The sequence below is a fragment of the Pseudophryne corroboree genome, chromosome 4, assembly GCF_028390025.1.
Source record: "Pseudophryne corroboree isolate aPseCor3 chromosome 4, aPseCor3.hap2, whole genome shotgun sequence".
In the NCBI taxonomy this organism is placed as follows: Eukaryota; Metazoa; Chordata; class Amphibia; order Anura; family Myobatrachidae; genus Pseudophryne; species Pseudophryne corroboree.
In genome coordinates this window covers 479,159,984-479,183,492 of record NC_086447.1, presented here as the reverse complement: position 1 = coordinate 479,183,492, position 23,509 = coordinate 479,159,984, and the positions used below count along the sequence as shown (strand labels likewise).

General features: G+C 45.8%; 1 protein-coding gene across 1 annotated transcript in view; it reads left to right on the top strand.

Annotated features, from left to right (window-relative positions):
• The window catches only part of PREP (prolyl endopeptidase), a 354,821-nt gene that overhangs the window by 26,828 nt on the left and 304,484 nt on the right, over positions 1-23,509 (top strand). The window contains exon 3 of the mRNA XM_063917051.1: positions 10,960-11,093. Coding sequence (XP_063773121.1) covers positions 10,960-11,093 — 134 coding nt within the window. The remainder of the gene's footprint in view (positions 1-10,959; positions 11,094-23,509) is intronic.

Genomic DNA, 23,509 nt, shown 5'->3' with positions numbered 1-23,509 from the left:
ACATGATGGCGTCCCGCCTCAACAAAAAACTGGACAGATATTGCGCCAGGTCAAGGGACCCTCAGGCAATAGCTGTGGACGCTCTGGTAACACCGTGGGTGTACCAGTCAGTGTATGTGTTCCCTCCTCTTCCTCTCATACCAAAAGTACTGAGAATCATAAGAAGGAGAGGAGTAAAGACTATACTCGTGGCTCCGGATTGGCCAAGAAGGACTTGGTACCCGGAAATTCAAGAGATGCTCACGGAAGACCCGTGGCCTCTACCTCTAAGAAAGGACCTGCTCCAGCAGGGACCATGTCTGTTCCAAGACTTACCGCGGCTGCGTTTGACGGCATGGCGGTTGAATGCCGGATCCTGAAGGAAAAAGGCATTCCGGATGAAGTCATCCCTACCCTGATCAAAGCCAGGAAGGATGTAACCGTACAACATTATCACCGTATTTGGCGTAAATATGTTGCGTGGTGCGAGGCCAGGAAGGCCCCTACAGAGGAATTTCAACTGGGTCGTTTCCTGCATTTCCTGCAAACAGGACTGTCTATGGGCCTCAAATTGGGGTCCATTAAGGTTCAAATTTCGGCCCTGTCAATATTCTTCCAAAAAGAACTGGCTTCTGTTCCTGAAGTTCAGACGTTTGTCAAGGGAGTACTGCATATACAGCCTCCTTTTGTGCCTCCAGTGGCACCTTGGGATCTCAATGTAGTTTTGGGATTCCTAAAATCACATTGGTTTGAACCACTCACCACTGTGGACTTAAAATATCTCACATGGAAAGTGGTAATGCTGTTAGCCCTGGCTTCAGCCAGGCGTGTCTCAGAATTGGCGGCTTTATCCTATAAAAGCCCTTACCTAATTTTTCATACGGACAGAGCAGAATTGAGGACTCGTCCTCAATTTCTCCCTAAGGTGGTTTCAGCTTTTCACTTAAACCAGCCTATTGTGGTGCCTGCGGCTACTAGGGACTTGGAGGATTCCAAGTTGCTGGACGTAGTCAGGGCCCTGAAAATATATGTTTCCAGGACGGCTGGAGTCAGAAAATCAGATTCGCTGTTTATCCTGTATGCACCCAACAAGCTGGGTGCTCCTGCTTCTAAGCAGACGATTGCTCGTTGGATTTGTAGTACAATTCAGCTTGCACATTCTGTGGCAGGCCTGCCACAGCCAAAATCTGTAAAAGCCCATTCCACACGGAAAGTGGGCTCATCTTGGGCGGCTGCCCGAGGGGTCTCGGCTTTACAACTTTGCCGAGCAGCTACTTGGTCAGGGGCAAACACGTTTGCTAAATTCTACAAATTTGATACCCTGGCTGAGGAGGACCTGGAGTTCTCTCATTCGGTGCTGCAGAGTCTTCCGCACTCTCCCGCCCGTTTGGGAGCTTTGGTATAATCCCCATGGTCCTTTCGGAGTCCCCAGCATCCACTAGGACGTTAGAGAAAATAAGAATTTACTTACCGATAATTCTATTTCTCATAGTCCGTAGTGGATGCTGGGCGCCCATCCCAAGTGCGGATTGTCTGCATTACTTGTACATAGTTATTGTTACAAAAATCGGGTTATTGTTGTTGTGAGCCATCTTTTCAGAGGCTCCTTCTGTTATCATGCTGTTAACTGGGTTCAGATCACAAGTTGTACGGTGTGATTGGTGTGGCTGGTATGAGTCTTACCCGGGATTCAAAATCCTTCCTTATTGTGTACGCTCGTCCGGGCACAGTATCCTAACTGAGGCTTGGAGGAGGGTCATAGGGGGAGGAGCCAGTGCACACCAGGTAGTCCTAAAGCTTTTTACTTTTGTGCCCAGTCTCCTGCGGAGCCGCTATTCCCCATGGTCCTTTCGGAGTCCCCAGCATCCACTACGGACTATGAGAAATAGAATTATCGGTAAGTAAATTCTTATTTTAACACCAATGGTTTTTATTGGAAATGTTTTTTTTGTTTTGTTTTATAAGGGGAAGGTTACGGAAAAAAGAGAAGGAGGGGGAAATGGACCTGACAAAATCATAATACATTGGGTATATAGGTTATACATTCATGGGTACCAAACCAACCGCAAATAGCAGTCTGTCAGGCAAAAGACAGACAGAAACAAAAATAAGGTCACAATGATCATTAACACAACAGTATAAAACATTTAAATAAGAAAAATAATAAAGGAGACTCTACTTCGTTCAGAATAAATTGCAGAGGGCTAGACTGCGAAGTCTGCTTTATAAGCTGAGCACCTTCACCTGTTGTCACAGTCATGCCAAGACATCCGGCGCACTATGGGTGAGGATGCCGAGAATCAGTAAAGCATGAAATCTGTTTCCATGTCAAAATTAAATTGTATTTAGTGAATAACATTTAAAACAGAGGGGGGTGTAGGTTGCTTCCAAGATTAGGAAAGCATGGCACGTGACGCAATGCAGATGTGATCTAAGACATAGCGATGATGGGATGGGACCATGGGAGGATATATGTTCAGCAGGGCCAGGGATGGAGAGGGAGTCAGTGACACCATCAGCACTTTAATAAAAATTTGGATAATAAGCCAAAAAGCGTGTATAGAGGGACAAGACCAAAAAATATGAAATATGTGGCCCAATTCACCACACTGATACCAACAATATTTGGAACAGGAAGACCAAAACGTGCAACCTGTCTGGGGTGAGATACAGCCTATTTAAAAGTTTTTAACTGGCATTTGTGAATGGTTTAAACACTGGGACATACAATAAGATGAGGAAACAATCCTGTCCTACTGATCATCTGTAAGTAAAATGCCTAGATCAGACTACCAACGCTCCTGAGCTTTTCATTTGGGTATAGGCTAAGTCTATAAAGACCCGATACCAGAAGGCAATATCTCCTAGTATTATGTGAGTTCATACGAGCTATAACTGTTGTGACTAGGGAACTTGAGGGTACATGGAGAGTAGATAAACTGTAGTCAATGGCAAATTTGAAAATAGTCGAGCAGTTCAATATAAGAGAATATTTCTCTTGAAGTTGGGAAAAGGGAAGCGCAGCACAATACCGTCCAAAAGGTCTTCCAGAAACTTAATATCACATGCTTGCCAATCGGCGATGTTCATGTTAGGAATAATTTTGACGATGGCATGCAGAGAGAGGGCCGAAAGCGCAAAAGGAAAGCCAGGGAGTTTAGACACCAGTTTATCCCACATCTGAAGGGAAGCATGGGTAGATTGGAGGGATGGCAGGGAGACGCCTCGTAACAGTTTGGGGTCCATAACACGTCTTCTAATGGGTAAACCGAACAAGCCAGTTTCTCTAGAGACACCCAGCAGGAATTTGGGGACATCGAAATCCAAACTTTAACATGCCTATTGGTCTACTGTGAGTTTAGAAAGGGCTAAGCCTCCTTTGATCTTTGCAGGATCATACTACAGTGCGCAATTTTAGTAGGGGGGTGATTTCCAGACATAACTCAACAATACAGGAGTACATTTATCCAAATATTTTTTGGGAAAAGTATACGGGATAGTTCGAAATAGGTACATGAGATGGGTAAAAAGGACATTTTGAAAGCCGATAGACGCCCTAGCAATGAAATGTCATATGAAAGCCACAATTTATTTAAAAACAGTTAATGTTCAATAAAAGGAGAGAGGTTCGTCTCAAAAAATGAGGAAGTAGAGGTGGGTATGTTAATTTCAAGGTACTTAATGGAAGCAGTTTGCCATTACACGGATAGGAAGAATGTAGGGCAGAGTCAGAGAGGTTAACAGAAAGGGCATCGTTCTTGGTCGTATTCAGATTGTAGTAAGAAGCCTCACTGTAACAGTCTAGAACAGAGATTTTCAACCTTTTATAACTCGTGGCACACTGAACAAGATTTAAATATTGCCAAGGCACACTCAAAATAATGGTGATGCATGGTGCAGTTGCGTGTCCTAGGATGGCATGTCGCAGCTTCTCCATAGGTAACGCCTGAGCCACATTTGAGAAAGCCAGAAGAGCCCAACACTGCCTAGGCCCAAAATTAGAACTGGCTCTGCAACCACTAAACCCACCAGTATTGATCATTCCAGGGCCTCACTAGCAGCAAAACACTGACGGGCCTGGCGCTGCTTCTATGGCGGCACACCTAAAGACTGCTCAGGGCACACTAGTGTGTCATGGCACAGTGGTTGAAAAACTCTGGTCTAGAATGTAATGTAAATGAGGGAGTGAGGAAAGAGGATCAGTGACAAAAAGGAGGACACAGTCTACAAACACAGTTTATTTGAACTATCATTACAGCTAATGCGAGGGAACCGGTAATCTAGTCAAACCTTAGCTGCTAATGGTTTGATGGCAAGAACAAAAATCACGGGAGAAAAAGGGCAGCCTTGGCGAATGCCATTAGATTGAAAAAGTTCCCAACAAAAAGCCATTGCTAAACACCTGACTAGATAGGAACTATATAGTGCCATAATAGAGGATAATATTCGCCCACAGAGGCCAAACCGTAAAAGGACTTCCTGCATGAAAAGCAAGTTTAAACGATCAAAAACTTTTTCAGCGTAAAGTGAGAGCAAAAGGAGACCCTGAGCATCAGGAAGAGAGTTGATTAAATTAAGGGGGTTATTCTGGTTTGTTAGCAGACCAAAAAAGTTAGCAATTGGGTAAAACCATGTGGCACTGCAGATGGTGCAGATGTAATATGTACAGATAGATTTAGATATGGGTGGGTTATATTGTTCCTGTGCAAGGTAAATACTGGCTGCTTAATTTCTACACTGCAATTTAGATCTCAGTTTGAATACACCCCACCCAAATCTCACTCTCTGCACATGTTATATCTGCCCCACCTGCACTGCAACATGGTTTTGCCCAATTGCTAACTTTTTTGGTTTGCTAGGGTGGATCAAGGAGGGGAGTAAAATGTTAAGACGAGTAGCGATTAATTTAGCACAGAAATTTTTTTTGGCTACAGGTGCCACCAAGCGCCTTGGCAAATGTATTCACAACACAATTATAAAATGATAAAAGATGGGCAAACAATACAACCCTTTAGTCGATGCAAGGATGTCCGATCTTCAGACTTTGCGCACCTCCTTCTCCCCAAAAGGGTCACATAGAGACCAGCACATGAAAGAGAGCATAGGAGGGCCACATGTGTAGTACAATCATTTATTACATACACACATAGACAAAAAAACAACACTGTTTGTGAGGTGGTATAAGTAAATCAGCTTGCAGAGGAGAAATGCAGAATAATTACCAGAGCGTCTGAGAACCCATAAAAAGTTCTCAGACAAGATCTTTAAATCCCAGAAACCGCCCGGGCTGGAAAACTGGAAAAACCCTGGCACGTAAAACTGCACGGCACCCTCCGAGTTCTGACCACAGATAGTTTCGCCAACGCGTTTCAACTCCTCGTTCCTGGAGTCTTTCTCAAGGCTGTATACCATCCCACAGTCATAATCCCCATATTTAAATAGTCCTTTAGCCAATAGCATCCACCCTTTTTGGCGGCACTGTCCTCCTCGTTATTACCGCGTGTCGTCCGGTTACCATGGTAACCGGAAGTACGTGCACGTCACTTCCGCCCATTCCATGTTGCCGTAGTTACTGTACACATCGGGACGCAACTTCCGGTGACGTCGTCCTCTTCCTGCTCTCCATGGTAACCCGGTTCACAGTCCTGCACGGGTCCGGAGTACGTCATCATCTCACTCCGGCCCTCGATATCGATTGCCATGGTTACTGTAAACAAAGACTCCGTCCGTGGTAGAGAATATCCATAATCTTTTTGCTAAAAGTTAGTCCGGTCATTTAAATAATGATAGCTTTAAAAATGCAATAAAAGCCCAATGGGGTTCTAAAAAGATATAAAAGGCATATATAAACAATTTTTTTATATATAAAAGAGAAATATACATCATATTATACTAGAATAATTTAAAAAAAGAAGAAACAGTTTCTCAATAAAATTACATAAACCACTTCAGCTCAAAGTCATTATTGAGCCCCATAGGATGTAAGGTATTGAACACATAAATGAAGTGCATCTCGCTCTTCGCTAAAAGAGTAGTGATATCTCGTTGTCTGGGTCCACACTTAATTACTTTTATCGCTCCAAATCTAAATATCCCGGTTGTGGAACTTTTATGATGTACTCTAAAATGGTTGGACAAAGCATGGGACTCCAAACTTTTTCTAATGTTTCTGCAATGTTCAGCTAAACGGGTTTTTAGTGGTCTGCTAGTCCTACCTATATAAAACAGATGGCATTTACATTCAATGAAATATACAACATTTTTTACATTGCATGTAATAAAATCTCTAATTTTTTCGGTTGTTCCGTTGATACATATAGAGTCCAATTTCTTGGTCCCATCATTTGGTACCTCTCTGCAACAAATACAGTCCCCACATCGGTGGAATCCTTGCGTTAAAATTCTGCCCTCTCTTTTTTTGGGGGGTATATAGCTATTTACCAGAGAGGTCTTTAGGTTAGGTGCTTTTTTATATATAAACGTTGGGTGGTTAGGTAATAAATCACCTAAAACTGGATCCTTTTTGAGGATTTTCCAGTTCCGTCTAACCGATTTTTCTAAGGTTTTGTGCTGTGAGCTATATCCGGTGATAAATGCCCAATCAAATTTCTCTTTATTCGGAGGTTTGTATGATTTTACTGCCAACAATTCTTCCCTATCTATTTTTTCCGTTTGCTCCATTGCTTTTTCTATTTTGGCTGCATCATATCCACTATCTTCAAATCTTCTTTTTAGTTTCTGAGCTTGATCCTGATAAACCACAGGGTTGGAACAGTTCCTTTTAAGCCTTTTCAGCTGCCCATATGGAATCGAGTCCAGCCAGTTATGGTGGTGGCAGCTTTCAGCATGTATATACAGCATGGAGTCAGTCTCTTTTGTAAAGGTGCAGGTGGATAAGGTATTTCCCTCTATAGTAAGGGTCAAATCTAAAAAATTGACAGTGACTTTACTAATTGAAAATGAAAGTTCTATGTTAAGGTTATTTGAATTCAGATAGTTACAAAACGTCTCCAAGAGTGTAACATCTCCCCTCCAAATAAACAAAATGTCGTCGATATAGCGTTTCCAGGACACCAGGATTATGGATATTCTCTACCACGGACGGAGTCTTTGTTTACAGTAACCATGGCAATCGATATCGAGGGCCGGAGTGAGATGATGACGTACTCCGGACCCGTGCAGGACTGTGAACCGGGTTACCATGGAGAGCAGGAAGAGGACGACGTCACCGGAAGTTGCGTCCCGATGTGTACAGTAACTACGGCAACATGGAATGGGCGGAAGTGACGTGCACGTACTTCCGGTTACCATGGTAACCGGACGACACGCGGTAATAACGAGGAGGACAGTGCCGCCAAAAAGGGTGGATGCTATTGGCTAAAGGACTATTTAAATATGGGGATTATGACTGTGGGATGGTATACAGCCTTGAGAAAGACTCCAGGAACGAGGAGTTGAAACGCGTTGGCGAAACTATCTGTGGTCAGAACTCGGAGGGTGCCGTGCAGTTTTACGTGCCAGGGTTTTTCCAGTTTTCCAGCCCGGGCGGTTTCTGGGATTTAAAGATCTTGTCTGAGAACTTTTTATGGGTTCTCAGACGCTCTGGTAATTATTCTGCATTTCTCCTCTGCAAGCTGATTTACTTATACCACCTCACAAACAGTGTTGTTTTTTTGTCTATGTGTGTATGTAATAAATGATTGTACTACACATGTGGCCCTCCTATGCTCTCTTTCATGTGCTGGTCTCTATGTGACCCTTTTGGGGAGAAGGAGGTGCGCAAAGTCTGAAGATCGGACATCCTTGCATCGACTAAAGGGTTGTATTGTTTGCCCATCTTTTATCATTTTATAATTGTGTTGTGAATACATTTGCCAAGGCGCTTGGTGGCACCTGTAGCCAAATTTTTTTTCTGTACGACATTATTCTGTTGTGTTTCGGAGAGACACTCCCTCTGGCCACGGGAACTGCTGAGCTGCCTCTGTAATATAGTGGCGCAACACACGGGCTAATTGGACAAATTTCTAATAAGATTAATTTAGCGTACAGCTTAACATCACCATTAGGCAATGCAGTTGGGCGGTAGTGATGGCAATAGGCAGGTTCTTTACCTTGTTTCGGCAAGGTAATCATTTGGGCTTATAACATTTATTTCGGCAATGCGCCCTTGACACTCGCTTCCATAAACACGTATGTCAATGGATGTAAATGTTTCTATTGGCTATCATTAAATACCTTTCATATGCCTGTCATGTTTATACACCTATAGCATTACTTATGGTTTTTGCAGAAAAGCCAGTTTAAATCATTGAGCGCCAGTGGCTGTTAAAACCTCTATTAACATGTAGCTGCACAGGAAGTTCCAGTTTTCAATGTCTTGGGCTATACTTTCAATGGAATGATATAGCCTCTTCCCTGTTCACTGTGCACAAGAAAATCCATTTATATATAACTGCTACCTACATAATAAAAACATTAAATTGTATGAAATCGAGCTTTTAGTAAGGGCAATCCTGGTTTCCCTCACTCTCATTCAGTTAAGACCTAAATGAAGCAAAAATTCCTTGAAATTATAATTGAATATGTTTCTAATAATGCCACATCTGTCTTTCATAAAGAGATTAAAACTTTTCTAGATTCAGATGTGACAGATGAAAACTTTACTAGATTCAGCGGCTGATATATCGTGGGTCCGTCGGCCAGTGTGTACGGGTGATATGTCTGTGAACTCCGTCGTTCACAGACATATCGCATCGGCACAGCCGACGGCCGATATATTGGCGCATCGCTGTGTGTGTGTGTGTACACATGCTGCGGCAGCCGACAGTGATTGACGGCTGAACTGGGTGGGCGTATGTACACGCCAGCCCAGTTAATGACGTCAGTCCCCGACTGATCGGGCAGTGTGTATGCACAGCACATTGCCCGATCCGTCCATAGATATAGCTGCCGATCAATTGATTGGCAGATATATCTATCTGTGTGTACCCACCATTAGACTAGGTAGATACCATGCTAATGGATCCACAGATGGATTGGCAGATTTGGTAAGCATAAACACTTGCTAATCGGCTGCTCGATGTGTCTGGCTAGACATAATACTTGGGCGGGTATTTGAATTTACCCGCCCAGTTATGACATCATTGTGTATGGTCCCTGCGACTGGTCATGTAGATATATTGGCATCTGCAGTGCTGTAGGACCGACCGAATATATCTGATGAGGGGATGTAGTTATGTGAGCGCTGGTCACTATACCGATGCCAGGATCCTGACCAATTAGCAGCCCGGTAGTCGACATGCTGACTGACGTGGACTATTCCCACTCTTGGGTGTCCACAACACCTATAGAGAGGGAATAGAACCTGTGGCGAGCGCAGCGAGCCACCGAGCATGCTGCATGGTGAGCGCAGCAAACCACAATGGGCTTCCTTGTTCTTGACCCTCCTCACCCGCCAGCAATCTAAAGCTCGGGATCCCGGTGTTGGTATTGTGACTGGCGAGGTCCCAGACACCGGTCACCCGAACCCAACCCCTGTGAACGTCGTTCGCAGATGTATTGGGTGTACACGCCTGCTGACAAACTTTAGATATATTGTCCGAGTGTGTACCCAGCATTAGGATGCATATTCAATTGAAGTCTGATCCATTCCGACATTCATTTGTCGGAATGGATCCGACCTGGGCTATTCAATGCATTATCAATTCAACTTTAAAAAAAGTCGAATTGAGATGCAGAAGCTTAGACGCGGGCAGACGGGGGAGAGCAGCGCTACAGCAGCAGCTATATAGCCGCTGCTGTAGCGCTGCTCTCCCCCATCTGCCTGCGGCTCTCCCCCGTCTCCCCCCCTGGTCTCTCTGCCTCTCCCCGTCCCTCCTCTTCACGGCCCCGCATCACAGCCTCCGCTCACGGCAGCGTCCACCTGGCTCCAGCAAGCAAGGTCTCGCTTGCTGGAGCCGGGTGGACGCTGCTGTGAGTGGTGGCTGTGACATCCTCCCGCTCTCCCCGTCTGGCTGCCCGCGGCTCTCCCCGTCACTGCTCCCGCATCTCACTTCGACTTTAAAAAAAAAAGTTGAGTGAGATGGTAGAATTTTCGACACAAGCACGTGGATCGGCAGCTATTCCGCCGAACCACGTGCTTTTTGACAAGTCGAATTCCTCAATTATATTGAATAGGTCGGAACCCCTTCCGACCTAAAAAAGTCGAAAACTGACGTCTTTACGACAGACGGCAGCTTTCGACTTCAATTGAATATACCCCATAATCTTGAAAAGTTTGGCAATTTTTGTTTAGTACATTCAGTTATGTCCACATACTTGCCTAAGGAAACTGCAAGCTGAACTGTGTCCCCCGACTGCATGCACACCCGAACATAGTAACATTTGAATTGCTCCGTTGGGCGCCATCTAGCGGCAGCCAGGACGACCAACAATTTCCCCCCAATAAAAAAACAATTTTTTAATTTTTTTTAAAGTGCAACCAAAAAAAAATGTTCTTTAACAAATATCACATTTGCTTGCGTATACTGAACAATGAAAGTAATTCCTGAAGAAAGTGACTTTTAAGGAATTTAACCAGTGGAACATATTTTTGATGTATATAACTGCTGGTTTTATTCTTCAGAACTGTGTTTTCCTGTATGAGGAGGAGGATTAGAACAATATGTAGCTGCCATTGGGTGCATTAGTATATTTACATCAGCTTTTAAACATTTCTTCTGTGTCCATATGTGTTTGTAATCTAAAATCAAAGCTGACATGTTGCAATCTAATCCAGGTAGGTCAGGCTTGCTCTAAACTTTAATATAGGCGCAGAGTAGTAATGTGCTGCTCCAGGTAAGCTGGTGAAGGAATATTGTTTAAAATACCAGATATATTAACTGTATACAGCCAGCTAGTTGTCTGTGTGATTTACATAAATGTAATGTTCTCTACATGCATTTCAGTACAGCGATTATATAACCGTATTGTTTCCTTTAGGCCTTTGTGGAAGCTCAGAACAAACTGACCATGCCATTTCTTGAGCAATGCCCAGTTAGAAGACTATTTAAAGAACGTATGACAGAGCTGTATGATTATCCAAAATACAGCTGCCATTTTAAGAAAGGAAAAAGGTAACTATATTGTGCATATTCATCAATATATATAATGTTGTGGTTGTTTTATGTTTACTTAAGGTGACTATATACTGTATACATGGAAGATGTTTGCTTAATTTTAACTGAATTAGGCTGATACGGAAAACTTTATGGTCAATTTGAGTGCGTAGCCCCAAACAAAATTCAAACCAATCGTAAAAGGACAGTTGACAAAGAAAACCTTTTTTTCTGATGGGTACCTGTATGGTATCATTGGCACACACATCCGATCCAGCTGTTTTGCCTATTAGAACTACTCCCAGGTATGTACTGTAGCAGATTTGGTCAAAGGGAGCTACTGTGGAGTGCGCACTAAGGTACATATATGCATGAAGGTTTTAACGTGTGCCAAAGACAGTAAAGGCATGTTTACACAAGCATACACCTCTATACAGTTGTAAAGAGGTGTATCCTTTGCACCTGCTTCAGATGAAGCCTAAAATACACACTGCTGCTGATAGTGCATATCCTGCCTATGGGGAGGTGTACACATCTTGATATGTTTATGGCAGTACATATGGGTGATAGTATGTGTTAGGCCAAGGCACTGGTTCTGACTCAGTGTGAGCAACTTTAATACCATGGAATTTTCATTGTTTTGCTACATAGACTACTAAAATATGCTAAATCAAATTATCGCAAACTATTACATATTAAGGGGGATATCCAATTAGCTCCGGTAATTTACCAGGGCTAATTGTCACGCCTGGGGCTAACCTATTACCCCTGATAAGCCAGCATGAGCGGTGGTTTATTGGGGTTACCTGAAGCTGCACCGGGTGCCGGCATCTGACAGCGCCCGGTGCAGCGTTGCTCCCCCGGCTCCTCCGGTTACATGGCCTCTTCCCCGTCATGTGACCGTAGCCAGGGGGCCAGAGGAGAGGGGGGGATGTGGTCACGGCGCTGCACTGGCTTCTTCGCTGGCTTCTCCGCTGGGGGTCACCACACCGAGAGCAGCTTCCAGATGCTTGCAGTCCCAGCCCCAGAAACAGCCTGTTTCCGTGCGAACATGGGGCTGTTTCTACCGAAAACACACAGGTTTCACTGAACCTGTGTGTTTTCGGGAGAAAGGGCATTTTTTTTTTTTTATTTTTTTTACAAGCGATCAATCTGGATAGCCTGAAAAGAAAATTCGGTGACACAGGAAAAATATACGTTTTTCGCATCCGATGTTTTACCGGGCCTAATAGGATATCCCCCTAAGGGCCAGATTCAAATAGCCGCAAAATGTTCACGGTAATCCCGTTTTCGCAAATTTGCAATTGAATAGGAAAATCGCGGGAGCGCACATACCAGCGAAAATCCCGTTTTTCGTGGCAAAAAAAAGGAATCCGCGAAAACTGTAAACTACTGTGATTTTGCGGCTAATCTTATTCGGTCCTTTATATAAAAACCCCAAACTTTACAAATTTGCTCAAAAGACAGCATGCATTTTTAAAATTAACCATGCGTTTTTATTCTATAAAACCTAATTTTAGTCCATGAAGGCCTTTTAGTGTTTTTTTTATTTTATTTTTTTTTATATATATTTGCACAGATGGGTCCACGGTTAACTTGACTAGTTTTCTGCGCCTAGGCACAACATGATTTATTAGCATAAACCCTTCATCTATTGTTCTCAGATGCAATACAATACAGAGAACAATGCAGCAGGGGATTAAGTCCGACTGGCCAGTCTCAGTTAATCCGATTAAAGGTCAAGATAAACGTGGACCCATCTGTGTATATATTTCTTTTTATTAATTACACAAATCTTGTTCAATGCATTTTCACAATGAATAAAACACGTTTAAGTTTACATCAAATTACAACAATTCAACGGTACACAAAAACATATCCTACTATAACCATACTCTTAGTCAACCTTATGATTTTACCCACAGTTTTACGTCTTGTCAATGTTGACTTTTGGTATCTTTTTCCTACCCCCTTGCCCCCTGCTTCTGCTTCTTTTACCATTAACGTTACCGTGTATCTACCAAATCCACCCCCCTGGGGCTTCTTCATTTATAGGGTTACCTCCTACCTTTGTTTGTGGCACTACTTGTTTTCTCTAACGTCCTAGTGGATGCTGGGGACTCCGTAAGGACCATGGGGAATAGACGGGCTCCGCAGGAGACAGGGCACTTTAAGAAAGAATTTGGATACTGGTGTGCTCTGGCTCCTCCCTCTATGTCCCTCCTCCAGACCTCAGTTTGAATCTGTGCCCGGACGAGCTGGGTGCTACTTAGTGAGCTCTCCTGAGCTTGCTAAAAAGAAAGTATTTTGTTAGGTTTTTTATTTTCAGAGAGATCTGCTGGCAACAGGCTCTCTGCTACGTGGGACTGAGGGGAGAGAAGCAGCCCTACTCACTGAAGATAGGTCCTGCTTCTTAGGCTACTGGACACCATTAGCTCCAGAGGGATCGTACACAGGATCGCACCCTTGGTCGTCCGATCCCGGAGCCGCGCCGCCGTCCCCCTCGCAGAGCCAGAAGACAGAAGCCGGTGACAGAAGCAAGAAGACTTCGAAATCGGCGGCAGAAGACTCCAGTCTTCATATGAGGTAGCGCACAGCACTGCAGCTGTGCGCCATTGCTCCCACACTAAACCCACATACTCCGGTCACTGCAGGGTGCAGGACGCAGGGGGGGGAGGGGGGGAGGGGGGGGGCGCCCTGGGCAGCAATTAGAGACTTCTTTGGCAAAAGTTTGCATAATATACAGTTGGGCACTGTATATATGTATGAGCCCCCGCCAAAATTGTACATGAAAGCGGGACAGAAGCCCGCCGTCGAGGGGGCGGGGCTTCTTCCTCAGCACTCACCAGCGCCATGTTTTTTCTCCACAGCACCGCTGAGAGGAAGCTCCCCAGTCTCTCCCCTGCAGTTACACGGTAGAAGAGGGTAAAAAGAGAGGGGGGGCACATAATTAGGCGCAAAAATCAATATAAACAGCAGCTACTGGGTTAACATTAAGTTACTGTGTTATTCCTGGGTTAATAGCGCTGGGGTGTGTGCTGGCATACTCTCTCTCTGTCTCTCCAAAGGGCCTTATAGGGGAATTGTATTCAGATGAGCATTCCCTGAGTGTGTGGTGTGTCGGTACGTGTGTGTCGACATGTCTGAGGTAAAAGGCTCCCCTAAGGAGGAGATGGAGCAAATGTGTGTGTGTGAGGGTGTCTCCGTCGACAACGCCGACACCTGTTTGGATATGTGTAATTAAGTGCTAAGGTGAATTTATTGCACAAAAGATTAGAGAACAGACAGGAAATCTACCCATGTCTGTCCCTATGTCGCAGAGACCTTTAGAGTCTTTCAATGCTCACTATCCAAAATAATAGACACTGATATCGACACGGAGTTTGACTCCAGTGTCGACTACGATAATGTAAAGTTACAGCCAAAATGGCAGGAAAGTATTCAATATATGATTATTGTAATAAAAGATGATTTGCATATCACTGATGACTCATCTGTCCCTGACACAAGGGTACACATGTTTAAGGGGAAGAAAGCTGAGGTAAATTTCCCTCCTCTCATGAAGAAAAAGAGCGGGAATCTCCAGACAAGAGACTGCAGTTTCCCACAAAGAATTCTCAGGCAGTATCCTTTCCCTACTAGGGCCAGGATATGATGGGAATCTTCCCCTAGGGTGTCACGTTTGCCCAAAAGGTAGCCCTGACGTAACAGCTATTACAGGGGTCCTGCAGATAGCGTGCACATTCTGGTACACTACTCAGACCGGCGATTGTGTCGGCATGGGATTATAGCGCTGTGGCAGCGTGGACAGGGGCCTTATCAGCAGAGATTGAGACCCTAGTATGTATATAGATATATATATATATATATATATATATATATATATACATATATATATATGTATATATAGATAGATATATATATATATTAAAGATGCTGTCTTAAGAGATATGTATATATAAAACTCGCCCAAAGAGACATGAGTATACTGGGTCCTAGAGTCAAAGCTATGTCGATTTCTGCTTGGCGTGTCCTGTACAATATGCAATGGACAGATGATGCCGACTTAAGAGGCATATGGAAGGCTGAGGATTGTGTGGAGAAGGGTTCTCGGACCTGGTCTCCACAGCTATAGCTGGTAATTCTGATATTTTGCCTTATATTCCTGCACAGCCTAGGAAAGCACGACATTATCAAATGCAGCCTTTCGAATAAAGAAACAAGGAAGTCCGAGGTGCGTCCTTTCTTGCCAGAGGCGGGGGCAGAGGAAAGAAGCTGCACAACACAGCTAGTTCCCAGGAACAGAAGTCCTCCCCGGCCTCTACAAAAATCCACTGCATGTCGCTGGGGCTCCACAGGCGGAGCTAGGCCCGGTGGGGGCACGCCTTCGTAAGTTCAGCCACAAGTGGGTTCACTCCCTGTTGGATCCCTGGGCAATAGATATTGTGTCTCAGGGATACAAGCTGGACTTTGAGAAGATGCCCTCTCACCGACGGCCCTGTCTGCTTCCCCCCACAAGAGGGAAACAGTGTTAACTGCAATTCACAAATTGTATCTTCAACAGGTGGTGGGCAAGGTTCCCCTCCTTCAACAAGGAGGGGGTTATTATTCGACCATGTTGTAGTCCCGAAACCAGACTGTTCGGTCAGACCCTTATTGAATTTAAAATCCCTGAACATATACCTGAAAAGGTTCAAGTTCAAGATGGAATCGCTAAGAGCGGTCATTGCAAGCCTGAAAGGGGGAGATTTAATGGTGACTCGGGACATAAAGGATGCATACCTTCATGTCCCCATTTATCCACCTCATCAGGCGTACCTCAGAATTGCGGTACGGGATTGTCATTACCATTTTCAGACGTTGCCGTTTGGTCTCTCCACGGCCTTGAGAATATTCACCAAGGTAATGGCGGAAATGATGGTGCTCCTGCGGAAGCAAGGTGTCACTATTATCACGTACTTGGACGATCTCCTCATAAAAGCGAGATCAAGAGAGCAGTTGCTGAACAGCGTATCACTTTCTCTGGAAGTGTAACGGCAACACGGCTGGATTCTATATATTCCAAAGTCGCAGTTGGTTCCTACAGCTCATCTGCCTCTCCTAGGCATGATCCTAGACACAGACCAGAAAAGGGTTTATCTCACGATAGAGAGAGCTCAGGAGCTCGTGACACTGGTCAGGGATCTATTAAAACCAAAACAGGTGTCAGTGCATCACTGCACTCGAGTCCTGGGAAGGAGGGTGGCATCATATGAGGCCATTCCCTTCGGCAGGTTCCATGCGAGGACCTTCCAATGGGACTTTCGGGACAAGTGGTCCGGATCACATCTTCAGATTAATCACCCTATCCCCCAGGGCCAGGGTGTCTCTCCTGTGGTGGCTGCAGAGTGCTCACCTTTTTCGAAGGTCGCAGATTCGGCATTCAGGACTGGGTCCTGGTGACCACGGATGCAAGCCTCCGAGGGGGGGGGGGGGGGGGGGGCTTTCACACAGGGAAGAAATTTCCAAGGGCTGTGGTCAAGGCAGGAGACTTGCCTTCACATCAATATCCTGGAACTAAGGGCCATATACAACGCCCTAAGTCAAGCGGAGTCCCTGCTTCGCGACCAACCGGTTCTGATTCAGTCAGACAATATCACCGCAGTGGCTCATGTAAACCGCCAAGGCGGCACAAGCAGCAGGGTGGCGATGGTAGAAGCCACCAGAATTCTTCGCTGGGCGGAGAATCACGTAAGCGCACTGTCAGCAGTGTTCATTCCGGGAGTGGACAACTGGGAAGCAGACTTCCTCAGCAGGCACGACCTCCACCCGGGAGAGTGGGGACTTCATCAAGAAGTCTTCATGCAAATTGCAAGTCGGTGGGAACTGCCACAGATGGACATGATGGCATCCCGCCTCAACAAAAAGCTGCAGAGATATTGCGCCAGGTCAAGAGACCCTCAGGCGATAGCTGTGGACGCACTGGTGACACTGTGGGCGTTCCCGTCGGTCTGTGTATTTCCTCCTCTTCCTCTCATACCCAAGGTGCTGAGAATCATAAGGAAAAGAGGAGTGAGAACAATACTCTTTGTTCCGGATTGACCAAGAAGGACTTGGTATCCAGATCTGCAAGAAATGCTCACAGTGGACCCGTGGCCTCTGCCTCTAAGACAGGACTTGTGCAACAAGGGCCGCTGTCTGTTCCTAGACTTACCGCGGCTGTGGTTGACGGCATGGCGGTTGAACGCCAGATCCTAGCAGAAAAAGGCATTCTGGTTGAGGTCATTCCTACGCTGATAGAGGCTAGGAAGGATGTGACGGCTCAACATTATCACCGTATATGGCAAAAATGTTGCTTGGTGTGGGGCCAGGAATGCCCCTACGGAGGAATTCCAGCTGGGCCGTTTTCCTTCACTTCCTACAGTCGGGAGTGACTTTGGGCCTGAAATTGGGTTCCATTAAGGTCCAGATTTCGGTCCTATCCATTTAATTTAAAAAAGAACTGGCTTCTCTTCCTGAAGTTCAGACGTTGTAAAGGGAGTGCTGCAAATTCAGCCCCCTTTTGTGCCTCCAGTGGCACCTTGGGATCTTAACGTGGTGTTGAGTTTCCTGAAGTCACACTGGTTTGAGCCACTCAAAACCGTGGAGTTAAAATTTCTCACGTGGAAGGTAGTCATGCTATTAGCCTTGGCTTCAGCTAGGCGTGTGTCTGAATTAGCGGCTTTGTCACATAAAAGCCCCTATCTGGTTTTCCATATGGACAGGGCAGAATTGCGGACCCGTCCACAATTTCTGCCAAAAGTGGTGTCATCTTTTCTTATGAACCAACCTATTGTGGTGCCTGTGGCTACTCGTGACTTGGAGGATTCCGAGTTGCTGGATGTGGTCAGGGCTTTGAAGGTTTATGTAGCCAGAACGGCTAGAGTCAGGAAAACTGAGTCGCTGTTTATCCTGTATGCATCCAACAAGCTGGGTGCTCCTGCTTCAAAGCAAACTATTGCTCGCTGGATCTGTAACACGATTCAGCAGGCTCATTCTGCGGCTGGTTTGCCGCTTCCAAAATCAGTAAAAGCCCACTTCACAAGGAAGGTGGGCTCTTCTTGGGCGGCTGCCCGAGGGGTCTCGGCATTACAGCTTTGCCGAGCAGCTACTTGGTCAGGTTCAAACACACTTGCAAAGGTTTTACAAGTTTGATACCCTGGCTGAGGAGGACCTTGTGTTTGCTCAATCGGTGCTGCAGAGTCATCCGCACTCTCCCGCCCGTTTGGGAGCTTTGGTATAATTCCCATGGTCCTTACGGAGTCCCCAGCATCCACTAGGACGTTAGAGAAAATAAGATTTTACTTACCGGTAAATCTATTTCTCGTAGTCCGTAGTGGATGCTGGGCGCCCGTCCCAAGTGCGGACTTCTTCTGCAATACTTGTATATAGTTATTGCTTAAATAAGGGTTATGTTGTGGTTGCATCAGGGTTGATCTGATGCTCCGTTGTTGTTCATACTGTTAACTGGGTAAGTTTATCACAAGTTATACGGTGTGATTGGTGTGACTGGTATGAGTCTTGCCCTGGATTCCAAAATCCTTTCCTTGTACTGTCGGCTCTTCCGGGCACAGTTTCTCTAACTGAGGTCTGGAGGAGGGACATAGAGGGAGGAGCCAGAGCACACCAGTATCCAAATTCTTTCTTAAAGTGCCCTGTCTCCTGCGGAGCCCGTCTATTCCCCATGGTCCTTACGGAGTCCCCAGCATCCACTACGGACTACGAGAAATAGATTTACCGGTAAGTAAAATCTTATTTTTTCACCAGTATTCCTTCCCATGCACTACCTCCTTAATCCTTGTTTTATTTCAAATCTATCTGCCTTCCTGTTCCCTCCATTCTGCATCTGGAAAGCATTTTTAATCCTTTCTTGAATTAATGTTGATAATGACTCCATATAGTTTTCCCATACCTCAAAGAACTTAGTTATGTTTTTCCCTTTTTTAATGGTGGCCTTTATCCAATCCATACGGAAAATGTTATAGGTTTTTTCTAAGAAGATAGACATAGGGGTCCGGAGTTATGGGTCCACATGTAACATCGATTTCTCTATCGTCCTAGTGGATGCTGGGGTTCCTGAAAGGACCATGGGGGATAGCGGCTCCGCAGGAGACAGGGCACAAAAAGTAAAGCTTTAGGATCAGGTGGTGTGCACTGGCTCCTCCCCCTATGACCCTCCTCCAAGCCAGTTAGATTTTTGTGCCCGGCCGAGAAGGGTGCAATCTAGGTGGCTCTCCTAAAGAGCTGCTTAGGAAAGTTTAGCTTAGGTTTTTTATTTTACAGTGAGTCCTGCTGGCAACAGGATCACTGCAACGAGGGACTTAGGGGAGAAGAAGTGAACTCACCTGCGTGCAGGATGGATTGGCTTCTTGGCTACTGGACATCAGCTCCAGAGGGACGATCACAGGTACAGCCTGGATGGTCACCGGAGCCTTGCCGCCGGCCCCCTTGCAGATGCTGAAGTAAGAAGAGGTCCAGAATCGGCGGCAGAAGACTCCTCAGTCTTCTAAAGGTAGCGCACAGCACTGCAGCTGTGCGCCATTTTCCTCTCAGCACACTTCACACGGCAGTCACTGAGGGTGCAGGGCGCTGGGAGGGGGGCGCCCTGGGAGGCAAATGAATACCTATTTTGGCTAAAAATACCTCACATATAGCCTCCGGAGGCTATATGGAGATATTTAACCCCTGCCAGAATCCGTTAAGAGCGGGAGACGAGGCCGCCGAAAAAGGGGCGGGGCCTATCTCCTCAGCACACAGCACCATTTTCCCTCACAGAAAGGCTGGAGGGAAGGCTCCCAGGCTCTCCCCTGCACTGCACTACAGAAACAGGGTTAAAACAGAGAGGGGGGGCACTAATTTGGCGATATGCTTATATATATATATTAAGATGCTATAAGGGAAAACACTTATATAAGGTTGTCCCTATATAATTATAGCGTTTTTGGTGTGTGCTGGCAAACTCTCCCTCTGTCTCTCCAAAGGGCTAGTGGGTCCTGTCCTCTATCAGAGCATTCCCTGTGTGTGTGCTGTGTGTCGGTACGTGTGTGTCGACAGGTAGGAGGACGATGTTGGTGAGGAGGCGGAGCAATTGCCTGTAATGGTGATGTCACTCTCTAGGGAGTCGACACCGGAATGGATGGCTTATTTAGGAAATTACGTGATAATGTCAACACGCTGCAAGGTCGGTTGACGACATGAGACGGCCGACAAACAATTAGTACGGTCCAGACGTCTCAAAAACACCGTCAAGGGTTTTAAAACGCCCGTTTACTTTAGTCGGTCGACACAGACACAGACAGGGACACTGAATCCAGTGTCGACGGTGAATAAACAAACGTATTCCTTATTAGGGCCACACGTTAAAGGCAATGAAGGAGGTGTTACGTATTTCTGATACTACAAGTACCACAAAAGAGGGTATTATGTGGGATGTGAAAAAACTACCATAGTTTTTCCTGAATCAGATAAATTAAATAAAGTGTGTGATGATGCGTGGGTTCCCCCCGATAGAAAATTATGGGCGGTATACCCTTTCCCGCCAGAAGTTAGGGCGCGTTGGGAAACACCCTTTAAGGTGGATAAGGCGCTCACACGCTTATCAAAACAAGTGGCGGTACCGTCTATAGATAGGGCCGTCCTCAAGGACCAGCTGACAAGGCTGGAAAATATAATAAAAAGTATATACACACATACTGGTGTTATACTGCGGCCAGCGATCGCCTCAGCCTGGATGTGCAGAGCTAGGGTGGCTTGGTCGGATTCCCTGACTAAAAATATTGATACCCTTGACAGGGACAGTATTTTATTGACTATAGAGCATTTCTATATATGCGAGATGCACAGAGGGATATTTGCACTCTGGCATCATGAATAAACGCGATGTCCATAACTGCCAGAAGATGTTATGGACACGACAGTGGTCAGGTGATGCAGATTCCAAACGGCACAGTATGGCCGTATACAGGAAGAGGACTTGTTTGGGGTCGGTCCATCGGACCTGGTGGTCACGGCAACTGCTGGAAAATCCACCGTTTTTTACCCTAAGTCACATCTCTGCAGAAAAAGACACCGTCTTTTCAGCCTCAGTCCTCTCGTCCCTATAAGATCATATCTGCCCAGGGATAGAGGAAAGGGAAGAAGACTGCAGCAGGCAGCCCATTCCCAGGAACAGAAGCGTTCCACCGCGTCTGACAAGTTCTCAGCATGGCGCTGAGACCGTACAGGACCCCTGGATCCTACAAGTAGTATCCCGGGGGTACAGATGGGAATGTCGAGACGTTTCCCCTTCGCAGGCTCCTGAAGTCTGCTTTACCAAGTCTCCCTCCGACAAGGAGGTAGTATGGGAAAAAATTCACAAGCTGTATTCCCAGCAGGTGATAATTAAATTACCCCTCCTACTACAGAAAAGGGGTATTATTCCACACTATATTGTGGTACTGAAGCCAGAAGGCTAGGTGAGACTTATTCTAAAAAATTTTTTTTGAACACTTACAAAGGTTCAAATTAAGATGAAGTCACTCAGAGCAGTGATAACGAACCAGGAATAAGGGGACTATATAGTGTCCCGGGACATCAGGGATGCTTACCTCTATGTCCCAAATTTGCCCTTCTCACCAAGGGTACCTCAGGTTCGTGGTGCAGAACTGTCACTATCAGTTTCAGACGCTGCCGTTTGGATTGTCCACGGCACCCTGGGGTCTTTACCAAGGTAATGGCCGAATTGATGATTCTTCTTCGAAGAAAAGGCGTCTTAATTATCCCTTACTTGGACGATCTCCTGATAGGGGCATAGTCCAGGGAACAGTTGGAGGTCGGAGTAGCACTATCTCGGATACTGCTACAATCAGCACGGGTGGATTCTAAATATTCCAAAATCGCAGCTGATCCCGACGACACGTCTGCTGTGCCTAGGGATGATTCTGGACACAGTCCAGAAAAAGGTGTTTCTCCCGGAAGAGAAAGCCAGGGAGTTATCCGAGCAAGTCAGGAACCTCCTAAAAACAGTGCATCATTGCACAAGGGTCCTGGTAAAAATGGTGGCTTCCTACGAAGCAATTCCATTCGGCAGATTTCACGTAAGAACTTTTCAGTGGGATCTGCTGGACAAATGGTCCGGATCGCATCTTCAGATGCATCAGCGGATAACCCAATATCCAAGGACAAGGGTGTCTCTCCTGTGGTGGTTATAGAGTGCTCATCTTCTAGAGGGCAGCAGATTCGGCATTCAGGATTGGATGCTGGTAACCACGGAGCCCAGCCTGAGAGGCTGGGGAGCAGTCACACAAGGAAAAAATTTCCAGGGAGTGTGATCAAGTATGGAGACTTTTCTCCACATAAATATACTGGAGCTAAGGGTAAATTTACAATGCTCTAAGCTTAGCAAGACCTCTGCTTCAAGGTCAGCCGGTATTGATCCAGTGGGAAAAACATCACGGCAGTCGCCCACGTAAACAGACAGGGCGACACAAGAAGCAGGAGGGCAATGGCAGAAACTGCAAGGACTTTTCGCTGGGCGGAAAATCATGTGATAACACTGTCAGCAGTTTTTCATCCCGGGAATGGAAACTGGGAAGCAGACTTCCTCAGCACGACCTCCACCCGGGAGAGTGGAAACTTCATTGAGAAGTTTTTTCCACATGATTGTAAACCGTTGGGAAATACCAAAGGTGGACATGATGGCGTCCCGTCTGAACAAAAAACGGGACAGGTATTGCGCCAGGTCAAGAGACCCTCAGGCAATAGATGTGGACGTTCTGGTAACACCGTGGGTGTACCAGTCGGTGTATGTGTTCCCTCCTCTGCTTCTCATACCTAAGGTGCTGAGAATTATAAGACGTAGAGGAGTAAGAACTATACTCATGGCTCCGGATTGGCCAAGAAGGACTTGGTACCCGGAACTTCAAGAGATGCTTACAGAGGTCTTATGGCCTCTGCCGCTAAGAAGGGACTTGCTTCAGCAAGTACCATGTCTGTTCCAAGACTTACCGCAGCTGCGTTTGTCGGCATGGCGATGGAAAGCCGGATCCTAAGGGAAAAAAGGCATTCCGGAAGAGGTCATTCCTACCCTGGTCAAAGCCAGAAAGGAGGTGACCGCACAACATTATCACCACGTGTGGCGAAAATATGTTGCGTGGTGTGAGGCCAGGAAGGCCCCATAAAGAAATTTCAACTCGGTCGTTTCCTGCATTTCCTGCAAACAGGAGTGTCTATGGGCCTCAAATTGGGGTCCATTAAGGTTCAAATTCGGCCCTGTAAATTTTCTTCCAGAAAGAATTGGCTTCAGTTCCTGAAGTCCAGAAGTTTGTCAAGGGAGTATTGCATATACAAACCCCTTTTTTGTGCCTCCAGTGGCACTGTGGGATCTCAACGTAGTTCTGGGATTCCTCAAATCACATTGGTTTAAAACCAGTCAAATA